The sequence below is a fragment of the Penicillium brevicompactum genome (genome assembly GCF_028827555.1).
Source record: "Penicillium brevicompactum strain IBT 35665 chromosome Unknown utg000003l_segment0_segment0, whole genome shotgun sequence".
NCBI classification, from domain to species: domain Eukaryota; kingdom Fungi; phylum Ascomycota; class Eurotiomycetes; order Eurotiales; family Aspergillaceae; genus Penicillium; species Penicillium brevicompactum.
The window spans coordinates 4000551-4013724 of record NW_026623206.1 but is presented as its reverse complement, the minus strand read 5'-3'; the positions used below and the strand labels follow the sequence as shown (position 1 = coordinate 4013724).

The window sequence follows — 13174 nt, the reverse complement described above, 5'->3', positions numbered from 1 at the left end:
TCTGTTTCTCTCGTTTCAATCATGATGCATCCGTGGCTGACAACCCTTTGAAGGAGCGAAACTACTGACGCTGCAACATTTTGTCAGGCTGGATATTCATCAATGCCTCTTACAAATCCGTCAATTTACTGTCCATTGTGCCAATGTGATCTGGATGCAGCTCAAACGTGGCATTACCTGCTCGAGGAAGGGACGGAGGAGAATGGCAGTAGAACGGGACAACCGGTACACCGTCATTTCATGGAGATGATTCGCTTGACGGAAGAGGAGCGATTGCAAGAAACAACTGTGCATGACTATTGTTGGCGGATCGTCAAGCGCATCTTCAGGAAAGTCAATTTTGACCAGGCTTGGATTGATCAATTTAAGAGCTACAGTCATCTCCTCTCTCCTTTTATGCAAGAAGCCCCTTTTTGCGACGAATCCCATACCCTGGATCTCGATGTGTTCATGACTTTCAAGGCAGCCAGCCGTAAGGAGAAAACCCAAAGTCCGCTCTACATACCTTTGCCCCCCGAGGCCATTCAACGAATTTATTGCTTCCTCGACCGAGAAGAAGATATTGTCAACCTTGATGACGCCTTATCCGTTGGCCCTTGTCCCAAACAATGGAGGGAGCTCGGGTACAAGTACATGTTGGCAGATGATCTCGACCCAAGAGAAAATATCAAAACTCTTATTCGCAATCTGCAAGAGCAGCCAGAAAGCCGCTTCCCAAAGACCACTAATTATCGAATCATTTGGGCCAACGCTGAGATTTTGTGGACCGTTATGGATACCCTGTTGGTGATAACAAATGTGCCAGCAGATGCCTCAGTGACGCATGGTATAAAAGTCGGTGATTACCAAAACTCTGTACGATACGCGATTGGGCTTTGTGGGGCTCACTACATCGTCTTCATGTTCAATGAGACTCAGAATATTCAATTTATTTGTGGAATCGCTATCAATGGCCGAACCATTGGCCATGAGGGCCCGATATGGCGGTTTGTTCATGTGACATCTTTGACAGGGCTCAGGATCGCAAGTGTCGAGAACCATTTTGTTGGCATCCAAATAAAGGATACTCTCAGTTGGCAGGACAAATGGTACGGGGAATGTCCGGAAATCAGTGCTTGCACCACATTTGAATGGGATTCTAGAAGCAGTGAAGTTGTGGCATCACATGATGTAGGTTCTTTTGCTCAACTATACTGCGAGACACTTTTGCTAATGGTCACCAGGGTAACAAAATCACAGAACTCGGCTATCGGGTTTCTCCTGGGTAAACACACTCTACCTGAATGGCGTGTAAGTGAACCGGACGTTGAGCTCGCTTTCCAGAGAGTACACAAAGCATCGCACATTAATTGCGCATTTTATTCTCCTGTTCTCTACTAACGTATTTGTCGAAGGAACTATACTTTGGTCAAAATGGTACTGCAGATTGCCATCAATGTACACTGAAGATACACTGGCGGTACAGTATGTATTTGTGTGCGTGTGTGCGTGTGTGCGTGTGTGCGTGTGTGCGTGTGTGCGTGTATAATTAATGTATCCTGACTCGTCAAGTTGAAACCCTGAATTGAGGTACAAGTGGAACACTCCAATTCAACCTATGAGAAATTATCCAGTACTTGTAGTCGCAGTAGCTCCTCTCTCTTCGGCATAGCGGACTGGCAAGAGGTTGGTTTTTAAGGGCCCGAGGGCGCTTCGATCATTTCGCGTCCTCCGAATCATTGACATTCAAACGGTCACCTAAGTCATCCCACAACATCTTGCGTCACTACTGTGCCGCGAACATTTGCATTGTCCGAGAATCCTGCTAGATTGAGTCTCAAGGGGTGATTCCAGTCACCGAGTACGCTAACCAGCCTCTCCCGGGATAAATCCAATGCCTGTTCGAAAAAGCGCAGCCGGAATAGCTGCTTGTCGTGGCGAAGCTGAAGACCGTCACTCTCTTTTCTCAGGCGTGTGCCAGCCTCCTTCAAGATACGATTGCTCTGTTCTAGCTTCTGGCCATCGATGTGCTTGGACACGCACGACTCCCATAGGTGTCGATAGAGTCCAACAAGTCGAGCCGCAGGAAAGGCGAAATTGGGATCGTCACGCTCGAGGTCTGCTAGCACCTTCAGAATAGGTTGAAAGGGCTCGGTCGCCAGGGTGTGTCTTGTGGCTGCTTTCTGCTGCGAAGGAGAGGGCTGCAATGGTCAGCAAAAGCGTTTGAAGCCGAATCGTTTCACTTACCAACGGGACATGGTCAGAACTTTCCTGTGAATTGTCTTTCTCGCTAAAGATTGGCAACTCACTGGTCTGCCAATCCCCTTCATTCTCCTAGCCTGTCGAGCTGTTTTGGGAGTCCATTTTTTCCGCAGGAGAAAGTGAAGGGCGTGCGCAATACCATTTCCATCGATCCTTGAATTTTTGTCGAGTGCGCAGACGCAGGCGACTACGTAGCGGATTTTACGATTACCACAACTGTTGATTGATGCAGTCGGATTTTGACTATAGTTTTCGGCGGCCTGTTGACAGTGTATTCAACAATAGGGATAGTCGGTCGGGGAAACTGATCAAGCCTCATGATGTTGAGAGCCAGAGGTGAATGCTCATATATATTTCGCACACTTCCACTTTCGTTGAAAATCCATGATTTCTAGGGATGAAATTGTAGGCGCTTTTTGGTCATTCAACGTTGAGTCGCTCACAGGTGAGGTGATCAGAAAATGAAAATGAGCCTGTCATTGCGGACGGAATATCTCCACAAAGCCTCAATTTAAGACGGCCGTGAAGGATTCAACAGTGAGCCAACGTTTCTTGACCGACTCAGCATCCTTTCTCAACACCACTATTGCTCGTCTCCCTCGCTGAGCATCTAAAGGCAGAAAATTGTCGCTACAAATAGTTACGGTACATAGAAGACATGGGTTTCGACAGGCCTTAGTTATAAGAGGTGTCCCTCAACGCTTTCTACCAAGCACTTACCCGACAGGATGAGCCGAGAAGCCTATAAATACGTCCTCTAACCCCCGGCAATTCGTTCTATAATTCATTCACCTGACTCTGCAAAGTCGAGCAGGCAGTATAGAACCTGGTCGTTTTGCCTTCTTTCTTGCATCACAGAACGACTGGTGCTTAGTATGTGTGTAGAGAACAGGGCGGTGCTTGCCTAGAATAGAAAGGCCGTATAATTTCGGACCTGCGTTATCGTGGATGAAGCGATTGGCAAGCGGTCCTAGTCCTTGCCGATTTAGGTCGCCACTTACTAGAGGGTGTCTGCCTTATTATCTCGTGCGAGCAAGGCGCAAATGACCGTGAGAGTCATATAAGTATGGGCTTTGTACGCATGTTTATCTAGCATCAAGAGTTCAATTCAATCAATTTTTCCCTAAGAGTCATGATATATTCTCAAACAAATATGACACAAGAAAGCCAAGGTATGAGAATCAATTTTCTATAGAGATTCTTGACTTTACTAACCAGGGTAATAGAATCCTATTGTTCTGCGGAGTGTGTGATTTGTGATGCGATTCGCCTGGCATATTGCCGTAGCCCCAATTACGATCCTATCGCGTTTGTCAACGAGAGCCATTATGACGACCGTGTCTTTGACCATAATGGCTGGCGTAGAACCGACATCATGCAATCACCGGCCTTTTCCTTAGGCTCGGTTCCCAATACTCTCGCAGTTCCTGAGGAAAGCTATGGTTATTATAGGGACTACGGCACCGACACTGGATTTTCTAGGCTCCAGAATGACTTTCCTGAACCAAACTTTGATCTCTTTCTTTCTGTTCCTCCTTGCACTCAAGGGCTTCAATCTCTTGATTTGGGCCACCTGGATTATACTTTTGACACCCGGAGTACGATGACACCAGAACTCTATACTCCTTTCCCCTCGGTGAAGATACAATGGATCTGAATGTAGCCAACATAGATCATTCTGGCTTTTATACCGATGGTAGAAGCCAGACTATCTCCTTCCCATTCATCCCATTACCGAGTGGAATGCTAGCCTACGAAGACTATGGAAGCCTTCAGGTCGTCGGGCAATCACCTATAAGCAACCCTTCCCTAGTGGATGAAACTCTGGATATTACCGACAGTTTTGATTTGCAATCTTATTACTACGGCATGGAGGCTAGCCCGCTCCAAACGTCTCACGCTGGTAAGCTGAACCTAAAGTCATATACAAAGCTTTCGTTGACAAGTCCCAGAAGGCAGACACTCTGGGTTAACAGACGAAACTATCACGTCGGAAGAAACTCACGAGGTTATTCCGTCAACGCTTCGACGATCACAGCGTTTGATCGAAAGGTCTAGAGCTGTCTAACAGCCTTGCTCATTGTGTCCTCGTTCCATTTAATTTGTTATTCCGTTGTTACTTGAATACTTGTTGCATTTAGACCTGCTAAATAAAGAAGATATTATCACAGCCCAGATAAGTAGCAATAGAGTATGGAGTATATTCTCGTGGTTATCTCAGCAGTTGATTATATCCATGGATCATGTGTGGTTTAAGTTTACAAAGATAAGAGAGTGATTATGTGTAATGGACTCACTATGTACGCCTTTCTATGTCAAAGAGGTGGTTTATCGTTTCCACCACCCCACCATCACTTGTGTTACCGAAGCACGCGTGTTGCCGCCACGAGCCCGCGGCGTAGTTGAGTAAGGAGCCAATGGCTGTACGCCACCACTTCTGACTCTTCATATACCTGAGCCCGAGCTGACTAATAAAGCACCACTACAGTTCGTTACATTCTGAACTTTCTACCTGGGCCAGACCTCTGGGGCAATGGTCTTCATTCATCTAAGTGTAGGGCTTAAATCATTGTTTGGCAATGTCAACTTCCTTTATATTTAGAATGACTGCTGTTATAACTCCGCGGAACGGCAGTTTTCCAGAATTATCATATGGTGTACTGAGGCCGTCGTCACTTGTAACATTTCAGGATCGGGGGCGTTTGTGCAATGTATATGAATTTCACGATTCCTTGTTTTGTTAATCCCTCGAAATTGGTTGGCAAAATATGTTGCAGCGGCACACAAGTTTGTATCAGGACCATTGAAGTCGGTGAAGTATTCCGAAAGAGGCGAAACTGCGATCTTTTTCTCGAAAACATCCAACTTATTCAAGAACACGATAATGGGCTTGTGCTTGAATTGTTCACCGTTAGCCAAAGAGTCAAAGAGCATCATTTCGTCATGCATCTGGTGTTAAACTTGAGTCAGTATCGTCACTACCAAATGAGAAGCAGAATATTATAAACGTACAGCGTTCTGACCTTGTCCTCGGGTTCCAGAACGTTTCGCTCCATCTTTCCAAGAACTCTAGAGTGATTCGGCTGCCTTCGCGAGCGAAATTCTCATCTTCAATCTGTTCACTGGCACGTTTTTCTGCGTATATAAGCGGTGTCATTCCATCAATATCAGGCTGATAAAGGTCCGAGCCGTGGTAGTCATGCAGGGCGGCTACTACTTGTTCGCCAAGTGAACCATGTATTGCTGCGTGATGGAGTATGCTTTTGTTGCTGTGGTCCTTGGAAAATATATCGACACCGGAATGTTTCAAAATCCGGAAAACTTCGCAATCCTCCACGAAAGAATGCATGTGGACATGAGCCAGGTTTTCTCCCAGACTGTTTCTCCATAGCGGGTCAGCACCTTTTCGTATCAACAGCTGGCACATTTCCTTTTTATTCCCCAAATGGGATGACTGTAAATAAATGCTGAGTGGCGAATCCCCTTCGGCGTTAAGAAGGTTCACGTTCACTCCATAACCCATAAGGAAACGAACCATTCTTGGGAAGCATAACGGTTCCTCAAGGTAGAAGTGCAGCAAATTGTTGCCTTTGTCATCCACCTCGGTACACGCGCTCCGACCTTGCTTGTCAAAATGGGCTACAAGCGCTTTTACCAACTTCTTGTTTTCGGAGCGGATGGCACAATGCAAAGTGTTGTTCCCTTGTAAATCGCACTCGAATGCGGATGAAGAATCCAAGCGTAGAAATTGGCGCGCTATCTTCTCATCCCCTTTGAGGCAGGCAATGTGTAACGGCGTTTGTCCTTGCATGTTGCGAATACACGTCCGTGGAGACTTCTTAGCCAACTCTGAAAAAACAGCGATAGAATCATGTTGGTCGATAGTAATAAGGTGCATTGGGGTCTCTTGATTGAGATTTCCCAAGTTAACGTCGATGTCGGGGTGCGTCACGATGGAACTAAGAACCTTCATTCGCTCTTCAGAGATTCTATCATATATTTCGGCGACTTCTTCGCTTTCATGGTCGTCAATTAAGTCCTTCAGGCACTCAATCTTCCATCTATTGTCAGACCACGCATCTTGTATTCTGGGGATGCTACCACACACAAAGTCTAAAGGACTTGATGGGGGCGTCCTGTCCAGATCCAACACAGCCTTGCGAAGAGTGAGATGCAATGGGGTATCCCCATATTGGCAGCGCGCATTCACATCTGCACCTTCGGAGAGAAGAAACTTGGTCATAGTTGAACTTCCTGCAAGTGCAGCGAAATGCAACGGGGTCAGGCCCCAAGTGTTATGATCGCAAGAGGGTTTTCCTTGGCTGGCCTTCAATGTACACTCTGTCGTATGGTGATTCCCCATTGGGTAGCCTGCGCAGTTCCTGTGGATCCCAAGATTTATGTCTGCTCCATTCTGAAGTAGCAATTTGGCGAGCTTTTGGTGACCTTTGGCCACAGCATAATGAAGTGGTGTCATGTTATCCAAGTCGCTTACACCAGGGCCTGGACAATCGTGGTGGGAGAAAAGCAAGGTTATCATCTGGAGTGCATCATCCCTCCCACCTAAGGCAGCCAAGTGCAGAACATTCTGCTTCATGAGGTTTAAAGCCCCAACTTCAGCTCCCATCTCTAATAAGATCTGCGTAGCTTCCACTGCCATGGTCTCCACTGCGTTTAGGAGAGGTGTCTGACCTCTGTTATCCGCAAGCTCCAGGTTTGCACCATTGTCACCAATAACTCGAAGCAAACGTGCCTCCCCTTTATTGATAGCATGATGGATCGCACCTTTTCCTTCTTTATCTACCAAGTTGAGGCTGGAACCGTGTTGCAGGAGGAGTTCGACTGTGCTGATTTGCTCGTTCCGGGTAGCCCAGTGCAATGCAGTCTGTCCGTCATCGTCTATATCATCAATAACAGATTTGTCCGTCAAAAGATCCAAAATGCACTCGTCAAGCCCAAACCACGCAGCGGAATGCAAAGCCGAAAACTTGCTCAAGATTGTGTTCTTATATATTGGGAAAAGTCGATCTCCCCGCAGAACCTGAAGAGAGTTCTTGAGTGCGAGGTGATTGTGAAGAAATATTTTGACCACCCCTTCAACACTGGCATATGCCTGTCGCGCATGATAGCCCTAATTTTCAGCGGAGTACGCATATAGTGGATATTGTTTTTGACGAGCTAGGTATTCACGACGCGACTCAGGAGGCTCTGTTTGAAAGCTGTCCAGATAGAGATAGGCGAGACATTTATGGGCAATTTGCGAGTGCGCGTCCGAAAAGTATCTTTCTCGTTTGTCCTCCAAATATTTCTGCGCAGTGTAATGGGCCAATCGAATAACATCGGTTTGCTCATCAACTCTGACCAGACCTGCACACAGGGAAACCAGGTCATCTATATTGGTGAGTTTCCCTTTGCCAAGTTTAGATTCCCCGACGTTGACAGCGATGCCATGCTGCACTTCATGTGGGCTCAATGGCCTGGTTGTACACGCTATCCAGAGCAAGACTTGTTTGGCTTTTCGGACATTTTCATGGGATTGGCTTTTGATCCTTTCCATGGTCTCTGAGTATGCCTCATCTAATCCCGGAGGGAGATTGTTTAGTTGGGCGCGGACCTCATCTGGAGACAGCTTTTCTAAGGAGCCGAGTTGTAGACTGGCAAGGAGAAACCTGGCGTATCGTTAGTTTTCTATAACCGAAAACTGAGGTTCGCTTTGCTCACATCCCATCAGCTGCATTTATGATTGCCGCGAGTATTTCTTCCCGTAGATCTGGTGACTCTTTGACGCAACGGAAATGATTTAAAGAGGTTTCCAAAAATGCTTTAATATCCGTGTCTTTTGCTTCAACCCTAAGACGTGGACAGTTCGGGAACATGTCTGAGATGTCTGGGTTGTCTCTGGAGGTGGCCAGGAAGCCTAAGTTGTGAATATCTTGGAACTCAGAGATGCGAGCGAGTAATTCTTGTTGGTGGATGTGAGGTAATTGGCATTCATCCGAAGCATCTATGACAATAAACACCTTCGAAGATTCCGAAATTGTAGATTCCAGGAGCTCCAAGATCTCCTCCAAGGTAAGATGAGTTTCGTGCTTCCGGTGACTCTCATAGAGAGACTTCAGTCGATATGGTACCATTGCGTCCAGGATAAGTTGCTTAAGGAGGTTGGCGAGTATTTCCTCAATTGTAAATTCCGCACGGTAATTGAAATAGAAGTATGCCAACCGGATCGTACTATCATTCCGTATGCGACGACGGAGTTCGTCAATCACAGTGGATATCATCAGCGTCTTTCCAGTTCCCGGAGCACCCTGACAGAAAAGGGTGTGTCGTTCCCTTTGATTTTGAGCTTGATTGAACCAATTGGAGAATTCATCCGTTTCGAGGAACCATCGCCCGGTACCTTTGTGCCGAAGCTTCAAAGTATCCGCTTGTTTTGCTGCACTATTAATCGGAGAGAGCCACTTCATAAGATCAAGTCGGTCCTTCTCATTGACATGCTGCACGATCTGCTCGACTCCTTTCCGATTGGAAATTGTCAGGTCTTTGGTGTCTTGGATCCCTTGCCTAGTTATAGTTAGAACTATCCAACTCAAACCTCGCCAAGGATCATACCAATTCAGGTGTGCCAATAACAGAGTTAGGTCCTTCACCCTTTGACTAATCTGTTCTCGAAATTCTGTGACTTCTGTTTCGTCCCATAAAAAGCGCTTCCAAACTAGCTGCACTGCGCCGCGGAAATTCTTGGTGCCATCAAATTCCGCGTAATAGTCCAGTTTCTTTCGAATCTCCCCCAGGAGAAGTTGGCATCTTTTTGTAATGTCACTGAGAGTACCTTTTTGCTGTTCACTCAAATGATGATCATGATGCTCCGCTGTTATAGATTGGAACATATTTGATAATGTTTCGACTCTGTTCTGGCGTAAGTCTAATATCGCACTGGGACTAGGTGGATATCTCACTCCTCAGAAATGATCCTATACTGCGACGGCGCATATTTGAATCGTTTCCGCAGATCGTTCGCAAGCCTGATGCAGGTATAAATATCACCGGGACTATAACCAATCTGCATGTTATTGACAAAAGTACTTCAAGACCAATGGAATACTATAGAGATTTGTGAGTTTCGCACATAATGAGGTTATCCATGTTATCCATGCCCTCTTATATCTCCACTGGCAAGGAAGCAGCTTGTAGCGCCGAGGCTTTCATGGCGCGAGAGTACTTCCAGCCTAATTCTATTGAGGCTAGATCGGGATACATTTCGTCACTCTAGCCAGTTAACGCTATCTGTTTGGCGCCCAAGTCAGAGGTTGGGAGGCAAAGCGCTTAGCCAGACGATGCCATTGTACTAAAATTAGCTATTCTAAGTAAGTTTATTTCCTTTCAAAAAGAAAATTAACAAAATCTATATACGGAAATATACCATGTTAATCCAACGGTGCGCTATCCAGCTGGCGAGAAACTTGATGGCTATGACGGGAGTAGACCCACCCGTACCGCCCTGCTCTCTTTCGTCGACGAATGCTACCCGACCCAACGCACGGCCCAACTCTCCCTGGGAGTTGGGCCGTGCGTTGGGCCGAGTACCTGCTGACACAGTCACGCACGGGCCACAACTGGTTGTCCACCTACCGCAAGAACATTGGCTATTCCGACGACAATCAGTGCGTCTGCGGCGCGCAAGAAACCGTCACGCATGCTCTGGTGGACTGTCCAAGGCTAGTGGATTTGCGGAGGAAACTCAGAACAGAAGTGGGGGACGCGTTCAATAGCGTATCGAGCCTGCTGGGAGGCTCAAAACAAGGTGAGAAAGGTAAACCAGACACCGTCTCGCGAGCCAGGACGGTCCAGGCCGTGCTGGACTTCGCTGAGGCGTCACACCGGTTTCGCAGTCGCGCGCCACGGGGGCAGCCTAACAATGGGAACGGCAATTAGGCCACGAGAGGCCTTGACGAGGCTCTAAGTTCGGCTTCAGGAAGTGGATCACTCTACATGTACATACAGAGATATATATCGTTGTGGTAGCCTGCATATCGCTTTTCAAGTTGGACCTTGGATTAAGGTACAAGTGTGATGATATTCTCTATAGAAGATCTAGTTATTTGTAGTTCCAGCAGCTCATCTCCCTGCTGCCTAGCGTAGTGTCTGCCTAATAGGCAGCCACTCCTACAGATCTATACATATCACGTGACCTGGGATTCAACTTTTCATTGCGAGGGGTCAGGGTAAATGAAACACACACACACACACTCCTGTACCACACGAGTCAAGTTTCCGCGTTCATGAAATTGAAGGACTGTACTCCTTCCACGCATTGAGGCGAGTGATTGTCATGATAGGATTTGCCTGTGGCATGGCGAATCATTTCAGAGGGCCGTTTGTCAGGCAGCAGGGGATTCGTCAATTTGTGGGGCATCAAGGCACCTCAGACGCCTGCGCGTGTTGCATCGCGTCCCGCACCACATCCTAACTTTACACAACAGTCACGTGCCGTGATATCGGACCGTGAATAGTCCGCAATTTTGGCAACCAATTAAAATCGACTTCAGCATGTCTCCCTCCACCACGTTAAAAGGGGTAAATGGCCACGATGCATCCGGAGTAACCATTACCCGTCTCCCTTCTCCGACAATGGACCTCCTCGCGATTCGTTCCACCGCGAGATCATGTATCCATTTCTGTCCCTCTCCCTTACTGCAACTTGAATGAGCATATAGTCCCCCGCTCAGCATCCGATATCCCGTATTCTAAATGAGATTCCTAGAACAATAGTGGCTTTGCGACTTAATGATTGACTTTGAGTGGCTGGCTCTACACTTCTCGAGATAAGCTGTGGCATCGAGTCCAGGCTGGACAGCTTCCTAGCTCACTAAATTGCTAACAACTCACACAAAAGATGGTCTTAGTAGAGCCTCGGAAGATGCAGCTCGTACACTGACCAGTATGGCGAACCTGGCATCGACGTTTGGAATCGGGAAAAAAAAAAAGTCCCTTGAACACCTCGACACTGTACTATGTAAAACCGAGACTTTGCTGCAGTGGAAATTCGAGGGACTGAATTCGAAGGACCGAATGTTGATGTACAAATTGTAGCTCTGACTAGTTAGTTTTCATAGACGGAATATTTTCCTTATATATATTGTGCTGGTCGGGTCTCTGCAATCTCGCGTTCCGGAAGATGGACCACACGAAACGGCTTGGTCTTCTTGCTTAGGAAAGTCGTTAATTGAAGTAGAGTGGCTACGAAACAGAAAGATGAATGCTGATCATCGTGTCGTTTAGCATGGGTGACTTGCAAAGAAAACCTCTGCACATTGAGAGGTTCCCATTCACCGCCCGGCTATTCAAGGCCCCCCCCCAGTTTTGTCCAAGACTGGCTACCCTAGACGCCGCCTTCGTCAAGTTTCTGCCGAACCCACTTTTTGTGATTGGCACTCTGCCCTCTAACCGCCGAATCATCACTTTGCCAAGATTGTCTATCATTCACCAAGGTTTCTCCGGACAGCCGAGTGGCCTGCTCAGGAACAACATGTGCAACGGGCATGGCAGTCAGTGTCGAACCGGGCTCAAACACTCTGCCAGTATTGGAGCGTTCTCTTGGCGCTACAATCGTTTCGGATGTGTCATGGACGAAAGGGTCACCGTCTGCCCACCACTCACGGGAGGGTTCCAGCTCCAGGTCAATCAATCGACAATCACCACTCGTTCTGGAATGAACGATGCGGCGTACTGCTGCGCGTGTCGCCTTGCTTGCGCACACTAATACCAGTTAGCTTGGCAAAGCCCAAGTGGGTAAACGGGGGAGCGCTCATACCCGAAACCGCGGTCGTTCCGCCTCTACCGTCGTCCCTTAGTCGTGCCAGCTCCTTGTCGATATTGATGGCGTGGAAATGGTATTTCAAGCGCGTACGGTTGCGATAACGAATTCGGTCCACGAGCTGGGTATCTAGGATATGTGTGGTGAACTGCAGGATCTGCCACCGAGTTAAGGCCGACCTGCAATAGGGGAATGGAAAATTTACTCACATCGAATCCCCGGTCATCACGGTGTCTATGCTCGGGACAATCGTTTCGGTCAAACATACGGTCGAGTTCGAGGATTTGCGAGATTTCATCCCCCACCCAAGGGGAATGGTCTATTCCGGTAAGCACATGACGCCGCAAAGCATCCGAAAAGGGAGGGGGGACTCACTGAAATTCTTCAGTCTAATTTGCCACAGGACTTCTAGCCGTCGCACCGTATTCTTCCGGCTTCGACTTTCTTGAACGAGATGTCGTATGAACGGCAACGCGCGGAAGAGTCCAATATCTTCATGTACAAAGACAACGGTCCCGTACTGGCCAAGGCTTGGTGGATGCCCATACGGACCCAGCACGCAGACCGGGAATTGAATCGTCGACGACGTCACATGATCTGCAGCTTGTGCGATCCTTCCAGTCACGCCCGGTCGGGATCGGGTCACTATGCGTAACATGCGAGTGGTGGGTGCTCCTGGCGTATTGTGCACTGTGTCCACGGATGCCACGTAGAATGCTGGAAGCTGCAAGGAGGACCTCAATCCTAAGCGTGGCATCCAGAGCTGTACATACTGCCCCGGTTGAGCCACCCACTCCATGGGAACCGCAATGTCAAGCCATAAGAGCCGGTTGAAAGACCGCGCGAGCGCCCGTCGAGAGGTAATACGCCACGACCTGTGGAACCACATGGTATGCAGACATGTCCCAGCACTCCAGCCCAATCCGGTGCAAATACCGCCCAGTAGAACCCAGCGGTAGGCCGATGCGCGATCGATTAAATGGTAGGCAAGGGCGCCGGTGGCGACGGAAGCAAGCACATGGTGGACCTTGAGGCCGAGTTGGGGCCAACGTCGAAGAATCGCAGCGAGCGTCCAAGGCAGGATCGACAGGAGACTACAACCAGCCTGTTCAACAT

The 13174-nt window shown here is 47.9% G+C and overlaps 3 protein-coding genes across 3 annotated transcripts; 2 read left to right on the top strand and 1 right to left on the bottom strand.

Annotated features, from left to right (window-relative positions):
- Window positions 1-102: 102 nt before the first annotated feature.
- On the top strand, window positions 103-1268 carry N7506_005356 (uncharacterized protein; the record flags this gene model as incomplete). The annotated part of the gene is made up of 2 exons (XM_056954650.1): window positions 103-1170; window positions 1224-1268. 2 exons carry the CDS (start codon window positions 103-105, stop codon window positions 1266-1268), a joined length of 1113 nt encoding a protein of 370 aa, XP_056813539.1.
- A 2620-nt stretch (window positions 1269-3888) lies between these two features.
- N7506_005355 (uncharacterized protein) lies at window positions 3889-4214 on the top strand (the record flags this gene model as incomplete). The annotated part of the gene is made up of 2 exons (XM_056954649.1): window positions 3889-4144; window positions 4174-4214. 2 exons carry the CDS (start codon window positions 3889-3891, stop codon window positions 4212-4214), a joined length of 297 nt encoding a protein of 98 aa, XP_056813538.1.
- Window positions 4215-5182: 968 nt separating this feature from the next.
- On the bottom strand, window positions 5183-9310 carry N7506_005354 (uncharacterized protein; the record flags this gene model as incomplete). Its single annotated transcript, XM_056954648.1, has 4 exons — window positions 5183-7343; window positions 7392-7910; window positions 7963-9177; window positions 9201-9310. 4 exons carry the CDS (start codon window positions 9308-9310, stop codon window positions 5183-5185), a joined length of 4005 nt encoding a protein of 1334 aa, XP_056813537.1.
- Between the last annotated feature and the right edge of the window lie 3864 nt (window positions 9311-13174).